General features: G+C 40.1%; 1 protein-coding gene across 1 annotated transcript in view; it reads right to left on the bottom strand.

The window, feature by feature from the left end:
• The window catches only part of cacna1c (calcium channel, voltage-dependent, L type, alpha 1C subunit), a 154,174-nt gene that overhangs the window by 45,563 nt on the left and 82,907 nt on the right, over nt 1–25,704 (bottom strand). The window contains exons 8-16 of the mRNA XM_078243219.1: nt 25,002–25,105; nt 18,773–18,860; nt 18,159–18,243; nt 8,012–8,102; nt 3,666–3,692; nt 913–1,073; nt 628–701; nt 330–481; nt 12–213 (exon numbers count right to left, since the gene is read on the bottom strand). Of these exons, the coding sequence (XP_078099345.1) occupies nt 12–213; nt 330–481; nt 628–701; nt 913–1,073; nt 3,666–3,692; nt 8,012–8,102; nt 18,159–18,243; nt 18,773–18,860; nt 25,002–25,105 (984 nt within the window). The remainder of the gene's footprint in view (nt 1–11; nt 214–329; nt 482–627; nt 702–912; nt 1,074–3,665; nt 3,693–8,011; nt 8,103–18,158; nt 18,244–18,772; nt 18,861–25,001; nt 25,106–25,704) is intronic.

Here is a 25,704-nt window from a genome sequence, read left to right as displayed (position 1 = left end):
AGTATCATTACCTGAAACACAGTGAGCAGAGACTGTGGAAAGTTGTCAAAGGTGCTGCGTCTGGTCTCGTCGAAGTTGAATTTTCCCCCAAAGAGCTGCATGCCGAGCAGTGAGAAGATGATGATGAAGAGGAAGAGCAGGAGCAGCAGGGAAGCTATAGAGCGAACAGAGTTTAGCAGGGAGGCCACCAGGTTGGACAGGGAGTTCCAGTATCTGGGGAAGAGACGTCCAGTTAATGTGAGCATGCAATAGGTGACTTTCAAGTGTGTGTATGTGGAAGGACATAGGGATACTTAATAATTGTCAACGTTAAAAATGTCTATACTAACCTGGTAATTTTGAAGATTCGAAGCAAGCGTACACAACGTAACACAGAGATGCCGAGAGGAGACATGATCTTGGTTTCCACCAGAATGGTCTCAAGAATTCCGCCACATACTACAAAGCTGTCGAAGCGATTAAAGAGCGAAACAAAGTATGCCTGCGGAGAGTTAAGAGAGAAGCAAAATTTAAGGTAGCAAGTAGAGGAGACAGGAGTTTACTATTTTCTTGACAATCTTAGAATTTATTAAAGACAACAGTCCATTCCCATACAACTCATTTTGAGAGTTACTGTTAGCCACCGACCTGCAGACCCAGACTGTACATCTTCAACAGCATCTCACCAGTGAAGAGTGCTAGCAACACCTTGTTAGCTATGTCTGAGGAAAGAAAGGAAAAAAAGAAAGGAGGAATATGGAAGGGGTTAAAAAAACAAATAAGGGCGGCAGAAAAAGGGATAGCAAAAGAGGAAATGTGGATAAGGAAAGACAATGCAAAAAGGTAAATAATTTAGCTACAATCTAAATGAATAGAGGTATGTCAGTGTTTGTGTGTAAGTGAATGTATGTGTGTATGAATGTGCTTACATACCTTGTACATCGGTTAGCCACTGAGGCTGCTGGTGATGTTCAGAGGCAATGGTCAGAGTGTTGAGGAAAACCAGGAAGATGACCAGCCAATAGAAAACCTGTGATTTGACCCCTGCCCGGCATTTCCTCCTACACAGCCTGTTCCACCTCCGAGAGTATCGACTGAGGAGGAAGAAGCAGAGATTGAGAGATGGAGAGGTGAGGAAAGATGGGAAAGGAAAGAGGTTGGGAAAAGAAGGGACGTGGGAAAAAGAGAAGAGATGCAGGCAAGGGAGCAAAGAAAAAGGAAGAGTGAGGGCCCATGAGAGAAGAAAACAGGAGAAAAACAAAGAATGATCAAAAGAAACAAGTGAAGAAGAGAGTGAATAACAAACAGCAGATGAGAGAGAGAAAAAGAGTTAATTAGTCCGTCTACAGAGTAGTGATGACATCACTCCTTGGCCGATGGTTGTCTGTTGTTTGAGAACAGAGCTGTGGAACAGTTAGTCATCCTCAAAGATGTTTCACACCAAGAAAATGCCACAATGAAGAGTTTTGTTGCAGAATAAGATATGCAGGAAAAAAAGGAACGCTTATTCTTATGAAATGATCGAAGGCACACATTTAAACTGAAATATGTTATATTCGGTTTAACACTTCAATGGAAATTCACGTCTCAAAAGAAGAAGTGGTTCATTTTTTGAACATGTTGTTCAGAGTTATGTACAAAAGGTCTTTTGCACTTTTCCTGCTCTCTACTGTTGAAAAATAAAAATTATTGTTCCTGGTAATTGCCGGCTTCACACAACACAGTCACATGTGAACCAATCCACTCAGAGCTTCAAACTGGTTTTTATCTACACCCATGTACTAATGATTGGACGACTAAAATTAGTCCAGCCACTTGTGCAGTATTTTCCCAGTGGCAAAATGGCAGCATGTAATTACAAGAATTTGCTCCAAATTACCCTAAAAGTTAATGAGGAGACAATCATTTGTTAATGATAGACTGCCTTAAAACAAAGTGAATTAAAACAAGAAGATAACTGTCCAGAACAATTCTTATAATGTAAGATCAGCATTGTACCACAGCTTTCACAGTAACTTAAAGCTACAGTGCGTAGTTTCTGTAGCCCCCATGAGGAATTCTAAGTAATGAAAACAAAACTGTCGGCGCAGCCACATGACACAAGCCTTCCGTGATTGCGCACCACCTCCACCCCTTCCCCACGCAGTTGCTAGTAGCCAAGGAGGACACGGAGGATTAAAAAAACATGATGGACTCTTCAGAAGAGGTAATTATCTTCACTCGAGTTTCTGTGCGCGAAAGTCTCCGGACGACACCATTTTCGTAACATAGCTATACTGAGAAATACAGAGAAAGTTTTGTGGAGCTAAATTTTTAATTCGCTTTGTAGCAACTCATTTGGCAATGGCTTGAATGTAACGGACGTTCATTAATATCAAAAAGTTACTCACTAAAGCTTTAAGTGAGGAAATCTCTCAGATCAATTAGCTTTTATTCATGACAACTAAATTAACCCAGACCAAAACTGCCCTAATTAAGTATCTGTCTTTTTTTGTTGTGGGTGTCTATAGATTATTTGTACTTGACCACTTTCTCCTCTGGTAACACCAGACATGGTTGCAAAGAGATTTGTACTGTAACTGTAACTGCGAGACCTCTTTTCAAACAGATCAACACAGGTCACCAGGAAGTGTTATTCTTCTCTGCCTGTTCCAAATTCATGTTTCACCAATATTCGTTTGTGTGTGTGTGTGTGTGTGTGTGTGTGTGTGTGTGTGTGTGTGTGCGTGTGTGTGTGAGCCATTTAGAGTCAGTTATGGCACACAGCGGCTTTTACCATGATGCACACAATAAATGTAACACAACACAGGCGGACATGCATTCTTACAGAAAAAGACATGTCATTTTTAATGTCTGTGGTTGTAATTTGTGAAAACATCTGGTGTGGCCTTTCAAAACAACCTGTGTTACAGTAACACAATAATTTCCTGGCACTAATGAGGCCAATACACCTTATTGTTTAGAAAATGACCAATTCTCTTTTAGGGAAAAGTTCAACATTTTGGAAAAGATGCTTATTTGCACCCTTGCTGAGAGTAAGATAAGTTATATATGAAGCTAAACCCCCCCCCAGAACCACAGCTTGCTGCTTTTTCTAACGCAGGTTTTGTACAGATTAAACTTGTTAAATTATGTTAGTAAGTGAGCTTTAGAGGTGCTGGTAGATGGGTTACCTTTGGTCAAAGCCAGGCTTCCAGTTTTTGTGCTAAGCTTAGCTAACCGGCTGTAGATTAATATTTACTATATTGATCTTCTCATCTAACTCCTTGCAACAAAGAAAGTTCCCAAAGTTGAACTATTCCTTTAAAGAGCAAGGCTCTCTCTTTCTTTCTTTTAAGATTACTGTATTTTTGGGGCTTTTCTGCCTTTAACGGGCAGGACAGCTAAGTGAGAAAGGAGAGAGAGAGGGGGAAGACATGCAGGAAATCGTCACAGGTCGGACTCAAACCCTGGACCTCTGCGTCAAGGCATAAACCTCTATGTATATGTGCGCCTGCTCTACCAACTGAGCCAACCCGGCCACAAGGCTCTCTCTTTCTATGTCAGTCTGGTGTGTTTCCTGTGTGCTACTGTACACAAGCGCACGCACACGCACACACACACATCCGGTGACCATACAAGTACCACAGTAGTAGAGACATTACAGTAGGTGGATTAAAAGACTATGGTAAACAACATGTACTAACCTGAACTTGGATTTGGAGATCCTATTTCTGGAACACAGAAAACAGAATGGATTATACACACACACACACATAACACACATATAGACACGTACACAACATGAAAGGGGTGATTTGAAAGGAATATTTGCCTTAGCAAAAATGTTCCTTGAACAACTTAGGACGTTTTCACACCTACCTCATTTGATCTGGACTTTCAGACTTTTCAGTTTGATCCGAACCAAAATTACAGGCGTGAAACCTCCCCCGGACCACGGTCCGGATCAAAAGACCAAATCTTGGTCCGATAAAAAGAGGTGGTCTCGGTCCGGACCAAACTGAACCATGGTCTGGTTTGTTTATAGTGTGAAAGCATTTTTTGGATGGTTCGGACTTTCGGACCAAATACAAGAAGCTCTGGCAGGCTCTCCTTGTGTTACAAGACCAGGGAATAGCTCGGTGCTTAGTGTGTAGGCTACATGAGAGAGTGTGTGACAGTGAATGCGCTCAGAGCAGACAGCTGTCGGCTATCAGAGCAGAGAATACATCAGCAGTTTACTTGTTAGGTGGTAGTAAATGTACAGTGTAGGTTTCCGTTTGTCTCTGAATAAATGCTCCAGAAAGAAAGTTCCCGTGTCTTGCTTCTCAACATCACAACAAAACAAAAAGAGCCGTGGCAGTGGGGGAGAGCAGCAGTCAGTTGAAAAATCTCAGACACAGAGAGAAGATACGAGAGGACGGGGAAGCCCGTCTACAAACCAATCAATTATAATATCTGGAGACGCAGCTCACGTATGTGATGACGGCAGGTCGTAGTTTTGTCACGTATAGATTAGTGAGCTTGCATAACTACAGTGTGAAACCAAAACTTACCGGATCAACGTAACAAAAACATGAACCTTGGTCCGGACCTTGGTTCAGACTTTCAGGTGTGAAAACGCCCTTAGTTGTGTGGGTCTAGTATTTCCTGCCCTTTTGAGATGCAATTACCTTATATCACCAGGTAAACATTTGCTAGTTTAGAGACTAAAGAGAACTACACTACTACAAAAGTTGCCAGTCTTGTCTTTTCTCTACAGAACTGAATGAACATCAGTAAGATCACCCACTTTTTTTCTAAACAAATCACCCCAAGCAAACACACACATGTGCATACAGTGGCATCCAGTCAAAAGAAAAAAAATGTTTTAAGTTTGGATTTCCTCCAATCAGCCCTGGTGTGAAAAAAACACAATGTATTAATAGAAAAATGTCTGTTGATTGTTCACCACTGTAACAGCAAAAGGTACATACATAAAGTACAGAAGACAAGAGATTATGGAAGACATTGGAGGGGAGGAGAGGAGAGGAGAGGAGAGGAGAGACATGCTGGTAAGATTATTGGCTTCTTCTCTTAGCCAAGGGTTGTTTAATGATAACCAAACCTGGTGCACAAAACAGTACAAAGTGTGAATTGGTGAATGCGATGACCACATTCAATGATGTACATGTTAGTATCTTTACGGATCCTTTTGTTGAATTTAAATTTTATTTTATTGCTTCTACATTAATTTTGAGAAACTAAATAAATGAGCAACTGTGTTCTGATTTTATCTGTAAAAGCAGATGAATTGACTGACCTGCTGGCTGACTGACCAACTGACTGACTAAAGCAATAAAATGACTCACTGACTGACTGAACGATAGAATAAAATGACTGACTGGCTGGATATGGAGGCTGACAGTACACACGTCTCTTCCCTCCATGTGTCCGTGATTATGGAGATCAGCGGGCGTCGAAGTAGCTCCTAACCCGACGCCTGTCTCCATAGCAATGGAATAAAGAACTGACAAACACTGAAAGTATCAGGTTTTATACAAATTGTATTAATTTGTAGTTAACAAAATGATGGTTTTACTATAACTTCTATTTGGCATTTGGCATTATGTACTGTATTGGGTTTGTGGCACCTCCTGAAGAATCAGATATAATGTATCCTTTGCTTTGAGTTGTTTAGGTCTGACTGGACAAATAAACACAAACAACATAACAAAGACAAAGTAACAAATGGATAGTGAGAGTACAGATAAACAACAGTGCGCCATCGAAGTGTACCAACTGGCCTTACTGTTCCTCTGATCACGAGGACAATAGTCTATTTCATACTGAACAGCAACTTACTCTATTTAATTCTGCTACGTTCACAGTAATGCACAGTTTTGTATGTAGGTGTGTTTGCTCGTGTGTGCTGAAGTGGGCCCGCTGGGGGTCACGGCTCCTGTGCGTGTCTAAGAAAGAAAGCAACACACGTGTTTGAATAATGTAGAAATGAAAGGATAGGGGGGAGCAGGAGCATGTGAGTCAGCTGTTCGTGAGCTCCCACATGGGAGGAGGAAAGCACTTCACCAGCAAACACACAAAGGTGAGAACGAGAAAGCAGAAACAGACAGAGAGAGAGCAAAAGGAAAAAATTTGATTAGATGTAGCCATGACAGATGTCCTGCTTTTCTACTTTTTGTTTAGTCCCAAATGACGGTCAAGCTTTCGTTGTACCACAAGAGTCAAATGGGGACTTTGACTTCTGGAAATTGGCTTCTTCTCTCGGTCTTCCTTCTGTTAATGAATTTATATAATGCCTTCTGTAAAGAAAAATGTCACGGACCTTTTCAGTGACAAGTAGGCTACTTTACAAGTAAAACGGAAGTAACACTGGATATATTTACTTAAAGGACAATTCCGGTGCAAAACTAACCTAGGGGTTATTAACAGATGTGTACCCACTCTGTCGCTCTCTGGGACATGTTTTCATGCTAATCGAATGAGTTTTTAGCTTGAAAGACGCTGCGCGGACCGCCGATTAGCTTGCAAGGCTAGTATTCGGGGCACAGGGAACGTAAAACCAAATCGCTATTTATACCACTAAAAAGGCTCAAAATATCACCAAACTTCAACGGTAGCATAATGAGGGTCCCTAAATGTTAACCGAAGCATTGAGAACTTTGTAAGTGTACAGACAGTTTACTGAACGAAGAGCTGCGGGAGCTCCATGAAAGGGCTATGAGAGAGAGAGAGCTACCCGTAGTCAATGCTGCAACACAGCCTCGTACTTCGGGAAACTGGTGGTGTACCTGTGTTGCAAGGAGTGGGACCTGTTGCGTCGCGATGCCCAAGAGACGCAGTGTTTTGTACAGTCTGAAGATTTCCCCTTTCTGATAAACAGGGCTGTACTGGCGACCCAGACCGGAGGGACCAGATGGACAGTTATCCACTGAGTAAGTACACTAGACAAGTTATGCAGAGTGCGATTATTTTAGATATATTGAGCAAATTGCTTTTGATTTTAGTTTGCATCGCCAGCTGTAAGTCATGAATGGTTTCCAAGACGGCGGCAGCATGTAAACATGAATGCGAGTGTCTTTATAATCTATCTTTTCAATAAACTGTCTGTACACTTACAAAGTTCTCAATGCTTCGGTTAACATTTAGGGACCCTCATTATGCTACCGTTGAAGTGTGGTGATATTTTGAGCCTTTTTAGTGGTATAAATAGCGATTTGTTTATACGTTCCCTGTGCCCCGAATACTAGCGTTGTAAGCTAATCGGTCCGCGCTAGTGTCTTTCAAGCTAAAAACTCATTTGATTAGCATGAAAACATGTCCCAGAGAGCGACAGAGTGGGTACACATCTGTTAATAACCCCTAGGTTAGTTTTGTGCCGCAATTGTCCTTTAAAAACACTATAGTACAGTGTACAAACTATAAACCTGTATTTCTTACCTAATGAAAATAATTTAATAATAATAATAATAATAATAATAATAATATAAAAAGTTAGCCCACAAGGAAGATTAAAAAAAAAACTTAATTTTCAGCTAAAAAAAAAGATAGCAACTAGTCTTAGAACCAATTACAGAATTCAATTGCGTTGTTTAAGTGTGGTATACTAGAAAAAAAAGAATAAGGCACTGTGGTTTAGTGTAGGATTCATTCCTCTTAGCCCAACCTACGTTTCATCAAGGCCACAGATTTTTTGGGGGGAAATTAGTCATTTATTTGGTTGTGAAAATAAAAAATGACCGCCTAGTCACCCTAGTTGTCTCCTCTGATCCACCTGAGTTCTCCCCATTAAAGTTGTATCAGTTTGGAGTATGATGACAACCTACTGTCAGTCTCCTCTAACCAGCGTTAATGCATGAATTCTTCCAAACCCTCTGTGAGCTTAATGAGACAGAGGTCTGGCTTTATGAGATCAGTGAAGGATAGAGGCAGGTTGAGCCACTTGTACTACTGAAGTTCTAATCCCAATCACCCTTGGGATTGACAGAAGGTGACGGAGAGAGCTGAGGCATAGAAAGAGGAGAGGTGTGTATGAGAAAGGTAAGATACTTACGCTAGCCGGGTACAGCAGGTCTCTCCCTCCACGTCTCCTCCGGGGGCATTGTCTGTGTTGACTGATTCATTCTCACTGGCTGGCATGCTCACTGAGAGACAGCAAGGAGCAGAGCCCGAGGAGAAGAGGTGACGAAAGAGAACGAAAGACAGAAAAAGAAAGAGAAAGATGAATTTACAGGACAGGGAAATGGGTTGTCCATCCTCACTTACACAATTCTTACACAGTTTTTTATTACTCTAAACCCTGAGCTCAAAACACTGTAGACTCCAAAATGTCAGTCAAAAATGTCAGTCAACACACACACACACACACACACACACACACACACACACACACACACACACACACACACACACACACACACACACACACACACACACACACACACACACACACACACACACACACACACACACACACACACACACACACACACACACACACACACACACACACACACACGCTTAAAAGCTAAAAAGTGCATCCAATCTTCTATAGGTAAGTACTAAGGAGCTGCACTCGATTCTGGGTCAAACACTGTTAAAAAAAATCAAATTTCTATAAGTTTATAAAAAAGTATTTCATAGAAATATACTATTTGCACTGATTGTCTAACTAATTACACACTAAGTTTCCAACTATATTTACCAGTTAGGGATCCTAGGACACAACCTCTTCAACAGCTATTAGCATGGATTTCAACTTCTAAGCTTCTAAGGATTGCTTAACTAAACTGTGAACTAAATCTTAACAAAACTCTTTTGTGATTTTATAGCTCATGGAGATTGAAAGGAAAACATGCTGTAGATTTCGGTCTTTGGTCTGCAAACGTTGCAGGGGATGATGGAGCTTAATTGTAGCCAAGGTTTTGAAAAAAACTTGTAATGTCTGTTATTGTGTCTTCTTAACTTTAATCAAGCTATGAGAGCTTTGGCAGGATTTATGCCAGCGTAAACATCTGAAAAATTTCCATTACCTCTGTGCTTTTTTGCAGATGTGTAAACAGGTAGGAAGCTCACTGAGCGCAATCTTTCTTTGTTTATAAAGCCACAGAGAGACTGCACTGTGTCACTTTGTCCAAGTGTAATGGTGTGTAAAGATGGAAGGATAAATACCGGGAAGATGGGAGGCAGAGACTGATGTAATATGAATTTGGCAGCAGGATGGAAGGGAGGAAAAAGAAGTAGAATGAAGTGAAAATATAAAGAAGTTGAAGGGAGGGAGTTATGGAAGCATCGAGGGAGGTATAGATAGAGGGAGAGGGAAACATGGGATGAATGTGGGGATGGCTGGTTTAGAGACTGATATGATTTTTATTGCTTCTGTCAGTCTTTGCCTGCCTGTGGAAATAAGCTGCACTCCCCTCACTGTCACCTCAAACACTTATTGTCACACCCTCTGGGTACCAGAGTCAGATACTGATATGAATCTCAATGCATCTTAAATATATTAAATATTAAATTAAGATATCTGCCATTTTCAACCCTGACTTTGGCCCTTCTGCAAGTCTACTGGGCTTCAAATATTGTTCCATGCATATTTGCTAATGTGAAATTTCTAAGGTCCAAGCCATTTTTCCCAATCTTTGGTTTCCTTGTGTAACAATGCTTGTATAACCTTTTTTTCCAGAACAACCTGGGGTATCAGGATATGTATGCTGCAGGGATGTCACATGAATGTTTAAATTGTTATATGACTATAAATACAAAAGATAAACTAAACGGAAATTGAATCTCACAGAAATGTATTGAATTCACACAGAGAACAATAATAAACAATACTTTTGGCAATCAAGGGAAACAAAAATAAACACTGTAACTAACATAAATATAAAACTTTTTAGATGTTTTCCCCAGAAAAGTGCATACGCTTTTATCCAAAAAGTGCCTTCATGTGATTGGTCGATACAGCCAGCAGTCTGATGTCAGAAGCCAAGATGGCAGTGGCAGTAAAAATAACGCTTTTGATAGAACAAAATGACTAAATAACTGTTCAGTTGTGGATTTATCGTTCTGGAATTATTGTGTAAAGTCTCTGAAAACACACCGAAGTTTCAAGCCGGATTACTAAACTTCTGGAAGGGCTACGATCGCACTGAAACCCTGTTTCGAAAGGCCCTGGTGTTAGCTACCATGCTAAAACACAGAATGAGGGTAGGTTAAAGTGTCATGGAGATATTGGAGATAACGTGAATCCATTTTTGGATTCATATTTATTTATTTATTTTACAAAGACACTGTAATTCTATGATCAATTTAAGCTTTTGGATGGCGCACAATAGCATGGAGAACCTCGTTGAAACAGCACATTTCTATGCTTCTAAACAAAAAAAGTAAGTCTCTGCACTGTATTGATGTGGAGAGATTAAATATGACATAATTAGTGAGGTCACTGGCATCCTATACAACACCGTCGACTCCACAGTGTTAAGTTACATATAAAAAAATTAAAAACATGGTGAATGTGTAACCAATGTATGAGTTATATGACCTTGAATAAAGATGAGTAAATAATTGATGTGCCAAACAAATAGGCAATCAAGTAAAGCTAAAGCGATCATCCCAAGCTAAAGGTGGCTGCAATCATCAAGCCATTCCTCATTCTCAAATCCTGAGTGTAAACATAAAAACTACAAACAGTGTCCGGTTTTGACATAAAGGGTCCTATCTTGCACCAAGTGCAGAGCGGAGCAAAGCCCGATGCAAGTATCTTTGCTATTTTAAGACCGTACAGCGCCCACGTCGTTTAAATAGCTAATGCACCTGCGCCCATCTTGGCGCCCATGGGCATGTGGCATGGGCAGGTCTTGCAGGCAGCTGTGTTCAGGTGCATTCTTGGCATATTGCTATCTTGAGGCAGTGGGAAGTGATCACGCCATTGACCAACAAAAACCTGGTCTAAAGTCAATAGCACAGCATTTCATTGTTATTTTAACAGCGCATTAGTAAAATGCGCCCTAAACGCACCTGCGCCATGCGCTTCACGCAGTGTGCTTAGATCGTTAAAATAGGGCCCTAAAGCATCTTTTTGTAGGCCAACCTAGTTCCCACAGCAGATTTCCAAAGGATTATTTTTTTTTTTGTGTTTTATATTAAGAGCTGGCTTGTAAGCACTTAGCTAACATAATACATCAAAGTAAGCTAGAGTGAGTGAACAGTGTACGTTGCCACATGCTTGGTGATGGATGAATTCTGTGCTGTAGAGATCATGATGGTCTCTGTGAACATTAAGTCCTCTGCTGTGAACATGCTCTATGTTCTACCACCTCGACACGTGCCACCTGCTGCTATGCTACTTATTTAAAAGCACTCGGGGCCCTACAGGCTCTCCCGAGGCTAAAGCCTTTCAAATATAAAACCAGCCTGGTGCCTTCTCCTCAATAGAGCTCTGAACTAGTTTAATACCTATTGTTAGAGTAAACCCCAAAGACTTGAGATGCAGAGAGGAGGAAGGAGATGGAGAAGGAAAATGAAGGAAAAGGAACAAGGAGCATGGGAGGGAGAGAATGAGAAAGACATGGAAGGGTCACACCTTTTCAACGAAACAAAAATTCATTCATTCTTACCAATTTTGGTACGTGCCACTACAGTAGTAATTGGGGAAAAAAACCTGTGTGTGTGTGTGTGTGTGTGTGTGTGTTTTTGTGCACTAGTGTACAGATCTGTTTTGTGTCTGTGTCCACATACTGAAATAGAGGTTAAGTCAGATGCCATCATCTCCATTGGTCATTTTCAGATATTTTAAGGGGTTCCAATACCAAACCTCAAACTGCCCAAAAGTGACTTTGAATTTACAGTTTAAATCCCAGACAAAATATTCCGAACATCAGGTTTTTCATGCAGTCTAAATTTAATACATTAATGTAATATTTTGAATTTTAGATCCTCTTTTTTGCTCACTAGGCAATTGTCACATTATATTGGGGAGTAAAAACAACTAATAAACAGCTTGTTAGCATGTAAGCAATCAACACTGAAGTCAGTAAAAAGAAATACCAGTAACTTACATTTCTACTCAACAATATGACAAGTGCTGGGTGAAATTTATTAAAAAGGCTAAAATTCAAAGGTTGAAGCTATTTCTCTATTATTTGTTATTAACAGAGCTAGCATGGCTAGCAACAGTGCAGAGGGATTTTAGGGAAAGGAATCTGAAACAAAAAGGAGAGGACTGTGACATCACAAATATTACAAATGTTTTTAGTTGTCATGTACAGTGTGTAAACCGCACTTCAATTGTTTTCTGTGATGACATTGTCCTCTTATTTTCAGACAAGTCAGGCAGATGCGAACGGTTTCCTTTCCTATGATCCTATGAAGGAAAACGGTGGCTGCATCTCAATACAGAAATGTTTTCTCCTCATACTGTATCCCTAGTCCTTGTACTTATAGTTGCAGACTCGTCTTTTCGATTATATGACATTTAAAGTTAAAGAACATGAAACATGGACAAGGTTGTAATGCAATGGAGACATGCAATAATGCCAGCAGCAGGGATAGTAATTGGTGGCAAAAGTCCAAATCTCCACTGCGAGATAATATTAATATATATGGCCTTGAGATTATTATTCAATGGAAGGTGCACAAAAGGAGTCAGCGAGACAATAAGAATAAACAACATTATAGTGTTGAGAGGCAGCCACTGAACAAAAGGTGCTTACTACAATGCAGGAGGAGAGGAGGAAAAGGAGAAGAGAGGAGAAGGAAAAGGAGAGGAGAAGGAAGAGGAAGAGGAGGTGCAGTTTGCTTGCAAGTCTGGAATCACGTTTCCAGTAAATCTTTAACTAGTGTTGGACCATGCAGACAGACGCACACGCCTTACGAAGGAAAGACGCATTTTTCTTCACGGCTCCACGAAGAGATTGAAAACGCTGGCTCTTACCTGGGGATAGAGAGCACGGCTCAGCAACACAATCACACACACACACACACACACACATGCATGGATACACACAAATAGGTACTCACAATCAGCACAAATACGGAAATGCACACTCACTGTAAAATCGAACACAAATAATCACATGTACTCTGGCTCTAATGACATACATACAGCCTGTTGTAAAGAAACATGATTGCTTCTGCAAAAATGACATTCTCTCTTTACAGTCACACCTCATTACATTACTCCAGCTATAATTTCAGATGGATTACTAGCATAACTGGCAAAGAGGCATTACTGCCCTTTTCTCTCTTGTACAATTTAGTGTTTTAGAGTGTTTCATTGCCAGATTTTGCCATCATATCTAAACTAAAACCGTATTCTCTGTGGTAAAAAGAAACAATTGCTAATGTTTTCCGTCCACTTCACCTCTTTCTCTCACATTATTTCCATCACTGTGAGCCTGTACATTCATAAGTGTGCTCCTCCATACTAGGATCATTCTATTGTTACATTTTTTCAGTGATTCACATGATTGTCCAAGCATAGTGCAGAATAGTGCAAGCAATATTCTTTGAATTAATTTGTATAGCACAATAATATATGCAAATACACAGCTAAACACACATGCACTCATACCATAATCAAAGTATTATAGTTATTAGTTATTATAGTTATCCATTTCAATTAACTAATCACTGCTCAAGGATTGTTTTAGCTTTGACTAAATTGCAGATGATAATAATGATGAATGAAAACCGGTTTCTTGGACACCACCATATTCAAAAGTGCACACACATAAAACAGCTCTCACAAATAGATGTTGATCAAATATACATAGCAGGATATTTTGATAGAAATATTATGTTTACTTTGTATGACCTCCATTATCACAATAATCAACACAAACACAAGTCCAACTCCACACACTGGGTCATGCTGTTAATACACATTTTAAACATCATTTTTTTAATTTACTTTTCTGTAGGAGTTGTTTAATGACCTCAATAATAGCCACAGACAATTCATTTGTTAATATGCCATCGGTGGAGACAAACAGACAACAGAACATGTTCTCCCTTCAAAGAGAACGGTCCGAAGTACGCTGATACTTTAGTTTTAAAAAGGCAAAATATTAAATTTACTGAACATATTTTTACATGCTATACTTCCAACTCATATACTGACACATCTCTATGACTATCAACTTGAAACAGAGTGGTCTTCATTGAAATATGTTTTAATAGGGAGTTTTATCTTGTTGAACCACACAGTGGGAAACTAAAGCAAAATAACTCTGACATGTTTCTCCCCAGCATTACATCCTCCAGATTCTCCTGAGGTGTATAGATGGGATATGTAAACCAATGTGCTCTTAAGGGAGGCATCTTGATCACAAGCCCTTCAGATCTTATTTTGTATTTATTGAGATTTACCAAGATAATTTCAACCAAAGCAATCATACTACACAAGCCTGATAACAAGCAAACACACACAACAGTGACGGCACTGAGACGCACACATACCGTCCTTAGAGTCAGCAGAGTGACTGAACCAGGCAAGCTTACTGGTCTTTTTACCCAGGTGGGCTGGAGACACTACTAACACAGACAGCAGTGTCAGGATGTCAAAACAAGACGACAGCATGCAAGAACAAGATGGCAGAGAGTGATAACATGCAAGACACTCGTACACAGGCATACAGTATGCCCCTGAGATGACAGGAAACACACAAATGTGCAGAGGAAACAAAATATGATGCATATACATAAATAAATAAAAAACTAACAGCCCATTCATATCACACGATATAGCATTGCATTTGAATATGTGAAAATGATAACCCCCATATTTTAGAAGCTCTTGACGCATGCACACTCACTCATGCTGTTACTAAAAATCTATACAGTGAATGACATCTAGTAGTCTCTCTCTCACCAAAAACAACCACACATGTACACACACTATAAATATTTGTGTTCATGTGAACAGACTATCCACATCCTACATCAATATGCTGCCCCTGTAGCTCTTCATGTAAAGATGGGATGACAGACAGACACGTAGAAAGGTGTGTGTGGTCTCTATACGAGTGTGTGGTCAATAGTATGACTTGTTCATAATGTGAAATCCCATGTTCTCTGTCCCAGATACCCTCTCTGTCACCCCCCCCCCCCACACACACACACACACACACACACACACACACACACACACACACACACACTATATTTCTATTCATCTTTCATATCTCAACATCTATTTTCCCTTCCATCTTTCTCTCTGCTATCCTCTCTTCTATTCTCTAAGTGTACAACCCTCCTAATGTATGTGTGTGTGCGTGCATTGGTCTATGCAAAATATCCTGGGCAGCAGGGACAAACTGCCCTCATTCATCTTCCCAAAGGAGGAGCCATCCATCGAGGAGAGAGGGAGACAGAGCAATATGGGACGAGTGACTTGATTTTCCCCCTTTACAAATAGAGGGATGATTGATCTTTCTGATAGAGAACTTCTGATCATATGTATCAATCATTTTGTCAACTAACGTCCCAAGTTATACCGTTTAATAAAAGTGAAGTGAAAATGACTGAAAAAAAAGTGACTGAATCTTGCACCTGACTGATACACACAGTTTTAATACTGAAACGTAAATTGTTACTCATATGGCAATTTTGTTTGATTGTAGTAAGAATTAATATTATGTATTACGGGTGTACAGTTCCACAAATAGAAAATGGTATCTGGTTGTATTATCACAGATACGACTACAATGATACATGGACACCTGGATCTATCTAAGTGGACCAAGAATTGGCCGCTGGCCCAATTCTAACTCCACAAATCGATTGATAGAAGCTCTGCTGTCATTTCAACAAAGCTGAAAGAGACATGTGTGTGTGTGTGTATCGCTGTGTGTGAGGGAAACTTGGACAAAAGCCTCGTATTTGTGTAATGAAGGAATTGGGTGGCAGGGGTCAGCCAATCACCATCCTTGTTTGGTTTTGCAGAAAAAAATACTCGTATGTGTCGGCTGCTAACGTTAGGTTTCACTTTTGGAGTTAGGGGTGAAAGTGGCTGAGAGGAATACATCGTGGCTATTGTGAATCGTACTAGCTGCGGTCTGTGAGTCATCCATCCACGTGTGCGTTCATAAACATGTGAGTAGACTGGCATAAATATAAATAGATATGTATTTCGGTATGTTAAGTTTATATTGACATTATGTTCTAAGATGTTCATTTAGAATATCCTACATTAGCACAAAAGTCTGCAAGTCGCATGCTAACACTCGCAACAGTATTATTGTGCTCATATGTGTACTCCCGTAATACTGTATATTGGAGTGCTCACGATAGCTGTGTAACGTTGACCTATGTTTGAGTTACTGACTCTAAGATTACAGCAGCAAGGAGGCTGTTTCATTTAACATGGAGCTGTGTGTGAGTGTATGTTATTTGGTTATAAGTGGCTAGCTAATTAAGTTAAAGTTATACTATTAGCATGTCCTAGCTTTGCTATTTCCTGGTCCCTGTTATGAAATATATATTTATTTGAAATATATGTTTATTTGAAGGTAGGCAATGCTTCTTTTATAGAATTTGCTTATTTTAATTTAGAATGAAAAATGAATTTACATTAAACGATTAACTGTATCTATCAGATTGAATCGTATCTCACGCACTAAATCGATTCAACATCAAATCGCACTGAATTGCTCCATATCAAAATGTATTGTCCCTGAACAGTATCGTAGCCCATGTATCTAGATAAGGTATATCATCTTATAAGGTAAAGATGCACATCCCTGATATGTATATGTTTATATTGGACTACACTGGCTCAAGCACATACACATTCTGTCTTGTTTTACACATTCTGTCCCTACAACACGTTCTGTCCATACAACACAATTGGCCCAATTGGGGACCACATACTGTATTTGTTTGCTCATTAATGTGCCACACACTGCTGATGGGTTTTTGCCACACTGATTGGCCCAGGGGGGTACAACGGTAACAGGTGAAAGCAAGTCGATTTGTTACAGATTAGCCACAGGGGTGTTGTGCCTTATTTTCATGTAAATTAGGTCATTGCTCATTTGACCATGATCATTTTTTGAGCTTCACTGAAAGATTAGATCATCATTTTTTCTTTCTTTCTTCTTCCCTTGGCAGTCATCAGTGTTTCTAACAGTGCTTTGTAGAAGATGAGCATGCTCTGTGCAGAATGCGTGCTCTGCCTCTGCATATTTAGTCTTCATCATTCATTCATCATCAATGTGAGGAAGCTGAACTCCAATCATTTATAGAATAGTGCACAGTACATACTTAACAGTACATGGACAAAAATAGTACAGACACACTTTTTGTGAAATCCCTGCCTCCCTTTCGCACCATTCCTCTCTCTCTTTCTATCTATCTATCTTCCCTCAAATCAAACCTCCAGGTCGAAAGAGGCCAATGCTATACTCTCCCTTCCCAGGAAATGAAGTTCAGTCCTGGGGAGACATGTACAATGTGTGGCTGTGTCTCTCTGGATGTGTTGTGGAGAGTGACAGTTTGTTAATTTAATTGTTAATTAATTTGTGTTTGCAATTTTTTTTAAACACATTCCTAAGGATGTATATCTGGAGAGGGTGTGTGTGTGTGTGTGTGTGTGTGTGTGTGTGTGTGAGAGAGAGAGAGAAAGAGAGAGAGAGAGAGAGAGAGAGAGAGAGAGAGAGGGTTTGTGTGTATGTAAGTTTGTGGCTAGAGGCTACTAGCTGCAGTCTAAAACATTCCACTAATATCTAAACAGGTTTTAAACCTCAGGAGGATTCTCAGCCAAAGCAAGCAGACAATATTAACATCCTCTCAGTCTGTCAGTCACTCTGTCAGTCGTTCATTCACTGACTATGAACCCGCACCATGTGATGGAGACTGCAGCGAGCTCACTACTTACAGACCAAACATGTGCACAGTTACCCTCACAACTTCTTGTTTGCACGAAGAACAAAATATCTTCAGGTATAAACACAATCAATCCAACCGTGCTGTCTCATGCGAAGTCCTACTGCACCCAAAACACAGACTAACCACCACACAACAATTCATAAATCACACGCACACAGTCATCCTCAAGGCAAACTGCAGTAAGTAATAGATTGTCACTCCCTTTTGGCATTACTGTTAAACACACACACACACACACACACACACACACACACACACACACACACACACACACACACACACACACACACACACACTGTAGTACTCACGGTTTCTAGGTTTGTCATCGTCCATGCCCTCCTCTTCATTCTCTGGGTCAATGTCTTCAGCCTGAGTGATCCAGTCTAAATAGCCCTATATCCCCCCCCCCACACACACACACACACACACACACACACACACACACACACACACACACACACACACACACACACACACACACACACACACACACACACACACACAAACAGAAAATACTGTATGGTTAGCAGTACTGAAAGCAGTCTGCTTCAACAACAAAAAAGGCCAAACTGTAGTAATCCGGCTTTGGTTTATTTTATGAATTAAATGTTTCACATTCATTATGTTTCCCTGTGTTCCTGTAGCCTATTCTTATACTGAACACTTTAGATGATGTTTCTATGACTTTTTGGTATATGTTAATGTATATACTTGGCTGTCTCTTGATTTCCTCTTTTATCCTGTCTGTAAAGCGTGTTGTCTCTCTGCTCTCCTTTCTTTGCTTACTGTCTTAAACCGTTGGTGTTTTTTGACATCCATCTAAAATATTAATCACCTTGGCCTGGCAGTTATATACAGTGATTTGTGACAGCTGTTATATCCTCTGTCAAAAGGGGGCCTCAACTAAAAACGCACTGCCTACCTTGAGGTCCTCCTCCAGTTGCTGTTTTTCTCTGAGTTTCTGGAAGTCACCACGTGCCTTGGCCTTCTCTCTCTCCTTGGAAAACTCTCTGGGAGGAGGGGAGCAAGATGGAAGAATGGGGGTAGACCGTTTGGGGGTGGGAAGAGAGAGAAGAAAAAGAACCTGAAAATCTTGACTGAAGTGCTGCAAAACAAATCATGGTAACAATACTGTGTTAATACAGATTATACAATGGTGCAGAATACGAAGGAGGGAAAACCTGCTAAAGAGAGAGAAAACATGTCAAGTGAAGAGAGAAAAGCTGTGCCAAGGAGACAAGGTGTTAGTATGCAAATACAGATAAAAGCACACCCAGACAGACACATTAGAGCTGGATTCACATCTTAATCATTCCAATTCATCAAAATATATTTTTAAGCAGCCAACAGATACACACAATTTAATTCAGTTATTTTTGTATGTTGGTAAACATGGTAACTTCTTAATAAGCACACAATAAGCCTCCATATAAACACAATATGTAAATGAGCTGCAACTATCAAATCACCATCATTTGTCTGAAATTTCTTCCCAGCATTTAAAAAAAGTCTGAATCGATGTAGCTGCATTCTAATCATTAAACCTGATGCGCTGGTGGGAATGTGAATTGAGACACCCCTACTGACTGACTAAGTGTAGATAAAGTAAGTGAAGACATGCCATATACTTTGAAAAGAAGGAGAACGTTTTGAATTAAAGCAAAACAAGTTTCCCATAAGTGTGCTTGTACAGGTAGTCTCAAATAATCACCTGTGCCCAAACATTGCTGATGACTGGATAAATCAAATGGCAAAACTGAAGCATTTAACAGTATGTACTTTGTCTATTTTAGAGGACTGCTCACACACTTGCTACTAATGCTACTAAGTGTCATACAATTGCATTGTTTTATACCATTGTAATAATTACATATTATAGTGTTTTGGTCTATAATATAATTATAGATAGAAAATGAATTAGACATGATGGGGCCAAATTGTGTAATTCACGTCATCTAATTGTTGCTGTCCCAGGGCATCAGGGCCCCAGGTGCTCCCAAGCCTGCAGGGAGTTGTAGTTTCTGCAGTCCACCCCTGGGTCTCCTCCTACTTGCAATGTGCTTGGTACAACCCCAGAGAGAGGGGATAGAGAGGGCATCCCTCACCAGCTGTACCAACTCAGCTTGCTCCTGTCAAATTGTAGGAGAAGTGGCTCTGCACCGAGGTCGTCCTGTATCACTGAGCTCCTCACCTTTTGTCTGCCATCTCATTCTTTTGGTCACCACCCAGCGGTTTTGGCCATAGGTCGAAATGAAGATGAACAAGTAAACTGAGAGCTTTATTTTGTGCCTCATCTATCTTTTTGCAAGTCTTCATGTAGAAACAATTGATTGAATGGTATGTAGAATTAGTAGAATTAACATGAACAATCCATTTTATTTCTAAAACTCCTATAGCCACTTATTATGGCGCGATCTAATTTTCTTTACTTTTTTCTTATTAATACAGTAGATTTTTTTATGTGTGTCTAGATTTTGGAGGTGATGTGGACAAAGAGGACATAAGCAAAGATAATTTAAGACAACTAAAATCAATGTTAGAATAGTGTGAAATCATGAAACATTATGATGAAACCTAGTGAAATTACTTTAAGGTGTCAGGATGAAAGAAAGAATTAAGGAACATTTGATTAAATGCTGCACTTGGGGAAGGTCAAAGTCAGGTTGGAGCCAAATAATTCATTTGGATGAGAGCTGGGAGGCTCGGGAACATTTGCATCTAAAAAAGTGTAAAAATCCACATTCGAAAGTCCATTGACGAGTAAACTTTGTCGGTGCCACCTTGTCGTGAATATTTTGAATGAGGAAATAAGTGCAGTCAATAGTGTTCCCTGCTAGTCGGTTATCTCGCACCTTGTCATCTTGCACCTTGTCATCCTGTACCCATTACAGCCTTGCCAGCTGCACATGCAGTATGTTTTTATATAATAACGTTCAATTAAGTGGGACTTTTTGCAGCTATAGAAGTCTAAAAAAAGGTTCAGACTTATCTGAAGGCTTATCTGATCATATATTATGCAATCAATACATAGATTTTAATTAAACAGGTTCCCTGAAGCGCAAGACCAGGATGAAACTCTATAGATTGTCATATGCCATTTTCCTTGATTTCTACAGTCAGTCTACAGGTTAGGCTGGAACATAATTTGTGTGTGTGTTTCTGTGTGAAATTTAGAGGAATGATGGAACAGATCACACATACAGACAGCACAGACAAAGACACGCACTCACAAACACAAACGATCAATGAGCATTAGGACAAATTGCTACTGTCTCGCTTGTCAGAACATTAGCAGGAGATCCAATCCTATTTATCTGTGTTTGTATGTGCCAGTGTAACCTCCCCCCCATTCTCTTTCAAGACAGCCTCTCTCCCCATTCTTGCTATTTACACATTACATAAAGTCCAGACAAACAGTCACACCCAATGTTTCTTACAGTCTATGGTCTCTATGCCCATCGCTCTCCTTCTTCCTGTTTAGCCATTAGTTATTATGCCAATCTGAGACCCACACACACTCCATGGAGGAAGCAGTTGGTAAAAGGTCAGGCTGTGTAGTGTGTTGACAGCATCATTAGTCAGAAGTCAGACAAAGCGTCAGACAGCCAAACCCCCCAAGCTGTTTGGACCAGATAGACCTCTATTATTTTCCCCACAATGCTCCTGTCACATCACTGTGGGTATTGAGAGTCAGATTTGGGGTCAGTCAGTCAGTCAGAGGTGAGACATTTCACTCCCCTAAACCTGTTTCCTACCCTAACTGCCAATACCTAAGTCCATCATAACTACAGCATGTGAAGAAACCGTCAGAACAAGTAGAGGATTTACTAATGTAAAACTTTTCACACAATAGCTGTGATTTATACAACTCATATTCAAATTACACTCAGGTAATGATTCTAGTATTTTTTTTAAATGCCCTAACCCCTAACACTAACCTTAAGCAAGGTTAAGGTTAACTTTTTAATGTGTTAAAGCTGAAACCCAACTGCAAGCTGCAAAGTATTTGCCAATATTCTTACATTAGTCTACAAACGCAGCTTTCATTTGGTAATATTAGGCTGTGTACACTGGGAGCCTGTATTTATACTGCTGTCTTATGGTTGTCTTTATTTTAAATTAAGACAGCAGTGTTTTGTGCCATCCCAGCAGCACTGAGAACAAAGAATTTTATGATAGTAAGAGTGCTATTCTATAAAGCCAACACTATAGAGTTGTAGAGAGCGGAGAGTTGAGAATGAGACTTTTGATATTGCTACTTAGAGGCAATATCAAAAAGGTCTCTAAGCCAATAATACCCATTTGTCCTGTTGTAGTGTCCTAGAGCCAGATGCTGAAGTACCATTTCACTACAGTCAGCTACAATGATAATGACTAACAATGTATGTGCAGTTAATTTAGTTCAGATCTATGAATCCACATACAGTACACATGGTACTGTAAAACATTTTGGACATAAGAATCACTAGATCATATACAAATTTGAATGTCACTGTCAGGTTGCACTTTTCCATGTGCCACATGTGCTGGTACTCCTCAAACTGTACCTGGACCAGTTCAATTACAAAACATTCCTGTACATGCTTTGTACAGTACAAACTTAAACACCATCTACTTTCAGAAGCAGGAAGTAATAATGAGTTCCCTTCAGGAAGGACAACAGCGAAGCTCTCTAGAAACAACAGCATGAAGGCATGAAGGAGAGAGAGAGAGAGAGAGAGAGAGAGAGAGAGAGAGAGAGAGAGAGATGTTAGTCTCAAGTGACCTTTAACCTTGCCCTTACCCGCTCAATACCCCCAGAACCAAGTTTAGCACAAAGAAGGATCCGATGATGATTAAGGTGACAAAATATATCCATGGCCACATGTACCCTACTGCATCATTCACCTAGGTAGAGAGATGGAGGCATGGAGGAGTGGGACCAAAGAGAGGAGACAGAAAGGATGGATGGATGAATGGATGGATGGATGGAAGGAGAATGGGAGAAAAAATGCAGGGAGGAAAAGACAGGCAAGTAGAGAGGACATTTATTGAGAGGGCAGGGATGAAAGCAAAGAAAGAGCAAAAAGGAATGTTAGGAGGGAAGGGAGGAGTGGAAGAGGGAAAGGGTAAGATCCTTAGTGAAATTTCCCAACAGATGGAACCGTTGGCTTCTGCAGGATCCCTGCAGAGATTATGGTGCATTCATAGTATTTGTCAGATTCACTTAGTGGGCCACATGGCAACGTATCTGACCGGCTGTATTTAACTTGGATCTGAACAAATAGGGATGTATCGGTTGAGCACATGGGGTTACAAGTTTAAGAACAGTTTAATTTACTTCAGTTAACACTCAAATCAGTTCATTTTCAGCATTATCACTGTGGAGAGAAGGTATTGTAGTTAGACACTTCAACAGACTGTGCAGCAAGACTCCCATGGATTGGACATAATTACTGCCCTTGTGACAAATTACTCTCTCTCTCAATGTCATTACTCTTTCAAAATAAATGTAATTTTTCATCATTAACAGTTTAGTCTTAGTTTTATTGTTGTTTTTATTCAAACGTTTTAATTTTGAATGTGATTTTGAGCTGTAACTCATTATTATCATTACTAGTATTACTATTAATATCATTGTTGTTATGGTTGATATATTTATCATCTGGTTTTTAACTCTGATGATCAAATTATGTATATCTGGTAACTGTAATGCTTTTATGAGCATTTACAAAAATTGATGTTCCCTCAGTGCAGCCTTCCATCCTATAATTTCCATTTTGAATGCCATGTTTCCTCCAGACGTCACTCTGTCCTCAGAATAACCTTTTTTGCCTGTTGTGTTTTCCCTGTTGTGCAAGTTTTTTTTAGGTTCCACCTCCACGGTTGGCCTAAAGGGGTGAATTATTAATACCCCAGTGTGTCCCTACAGGCCGGGTGGTGCTTGTACTAAAACAGCGTGACTTGGCCGAGTGAGGTAAAACAGCACCCCAGCTCGCCTGCTGGAGAGGCATTTATTGAAAAGAAAACACATCATGTGCCTCTATACAAACAGGCTGCACATACACAAACAATGTGAGCAGATGCAAGCTAATCTGCACATGAGACAAACATGTATGTCAACCAACACACATGTCAGATCTTTAAATGCAGTCAGATGTTTAAGTAGGAAGAGGGTCTCTTCAAACTGAGCCTGTACTGAACAAAAACAACTAACTTCACTAAAAGAAAGACAGAATGACAAAAGAAAGCTGCTTGTGTATGTAATTCAACATGTGTTGGTCTTAAGCAAGTCTAGATGCTCTGTAAGTGTCTGTGTGTGTGTGTGTGTGTGTGTGTGTGTGTGTGTGTGTGTGTGTGTGTGTGTGTGTGTGTGTATGTGTGTGTGTTTCTCTCTCAGGCTTGTGACAAAGAACTGATAGCGGGAGATTTTGCTCAGTTCAGTGATCGCCAGTGCGTCTTTCCTCGACTGTAGAGAACTATGAACTTTACAAGATGTCTAGCTCTACTCTTACTGGTGAACTGCTGCCGTGAAACTGCCTACGCAGACGCTTAAAGAGTAGCTTACTTTCAGCCATTAGCCAAGGTTTGTCCTGTAACTTTTGCCTTAATCCTGTAATGTGTGTAGTAAGATCCTTAATTGAGATGGTGATGATAGGGATTATGATGTTAAAGGCTGAAGCATGTTCAATTTACAGCAGGGGATTCTGGATTTACGCAGCTTCAAAACTATTAACTAAAACAGACTTGAAGCAAAATGCTTTAAGATGTATAGTGCAGTTTATGTGAAGTTATATTCAGGAGAAGATGCATTTATATATCAAAAATCTGTATTTACTTAAACAGACACTGGCATGTAAAGTGAACTTGCCCTAATAATAACAATAACAATAATGACAACAATAATACTATGAATATGCCCAATATTGTGCTTTTATAGTGGCAAACTATGGGTTTTTTCCATTCCATTCCACTCTGCAGTGGTTCACTGGATCCTTAAAAATCAACCATAAGTTGCACTTTAAATGTCTGGTCCAGGGAGTCTTGTTGCATGGCCATTTATCACATCCAAAACACTATGTACTGTACAGCCACATCACAAACAACACACACACACACACACACACACACGCAGACATTTGTACACACATGACAACAGGACAACCTCTTACCCGCTCAACACCCCCAGAACGAGATTGAGAACGAAAAAGGAGCCGAAGATGACGAGAGAGACAAAATAGACCCATGGCAGCTCATAGCCCATAGCATCCTGCATCTGAGAGAGACAAGAGACATAGGAGAGAAAGAGACAGAGAGAAGAGGGGGATTAACAGGGAGAAGGTTGGAGGGGTGGAGGATAGAGGACAGATAAGAGGGGTGCAAAGAAGAGAGGGATGAGGACAATGGGGAAGAAAGAAGACGTGGGAGAAAGAGGAGGAGGTTTGAGAAAGTTGACATAGAAATAATGAAGGGGGCAGTAGAGGTCAAGGGCAGAAATTGTGTTAGAGAGGGAAATAAAGAAGGAAAACAAGAAAAGAGCAGTGCATATTTGAAAGAGCAGTAGAAAGACCTGGCGAAACAAGAGTGGCAGTATTGTATGATTAAGTGTGTGTATAAGCCCTTTTGTCTGCCTTTTGGAGAGCAGGTGCTTGACAATCCACAATTAAGAACACACTAAACAACACTTAACTGCTTTTGTCACCTCAACGGCAAACCTCTTATATAACAAATGTTTACACAGTTACAATCCCTGAAGAAAACGTTTCTTGTAAAGGTGGATGGGACTTTATGGGAAACAGTTTTAGATGCTGTGACTCTACATTGACCATATAAACCAATCATATTCTGCTATAGAGAATTTATCGCATGTGACAC

This window comes from Sander vitreus, chromosome 23 (genome assembly GCF_031162955.1).
Source record: "Sander vitreus isolate 19-12246 chromosome 23, sanVit1, whole genome shotgun sequence".
Classification (NCBI taxonomy): domain Eukaryota; kingdom Metazoa; phylum Chordata; class Actinopteri; order Perciformes; family Percidae; genus Sander; species Sander vitreus.
The sequence above is the reverse complement of the archived record's forward strand: the minus strand, read 5'-3'. Positions and strand labels throughout refer to the sequence as shown.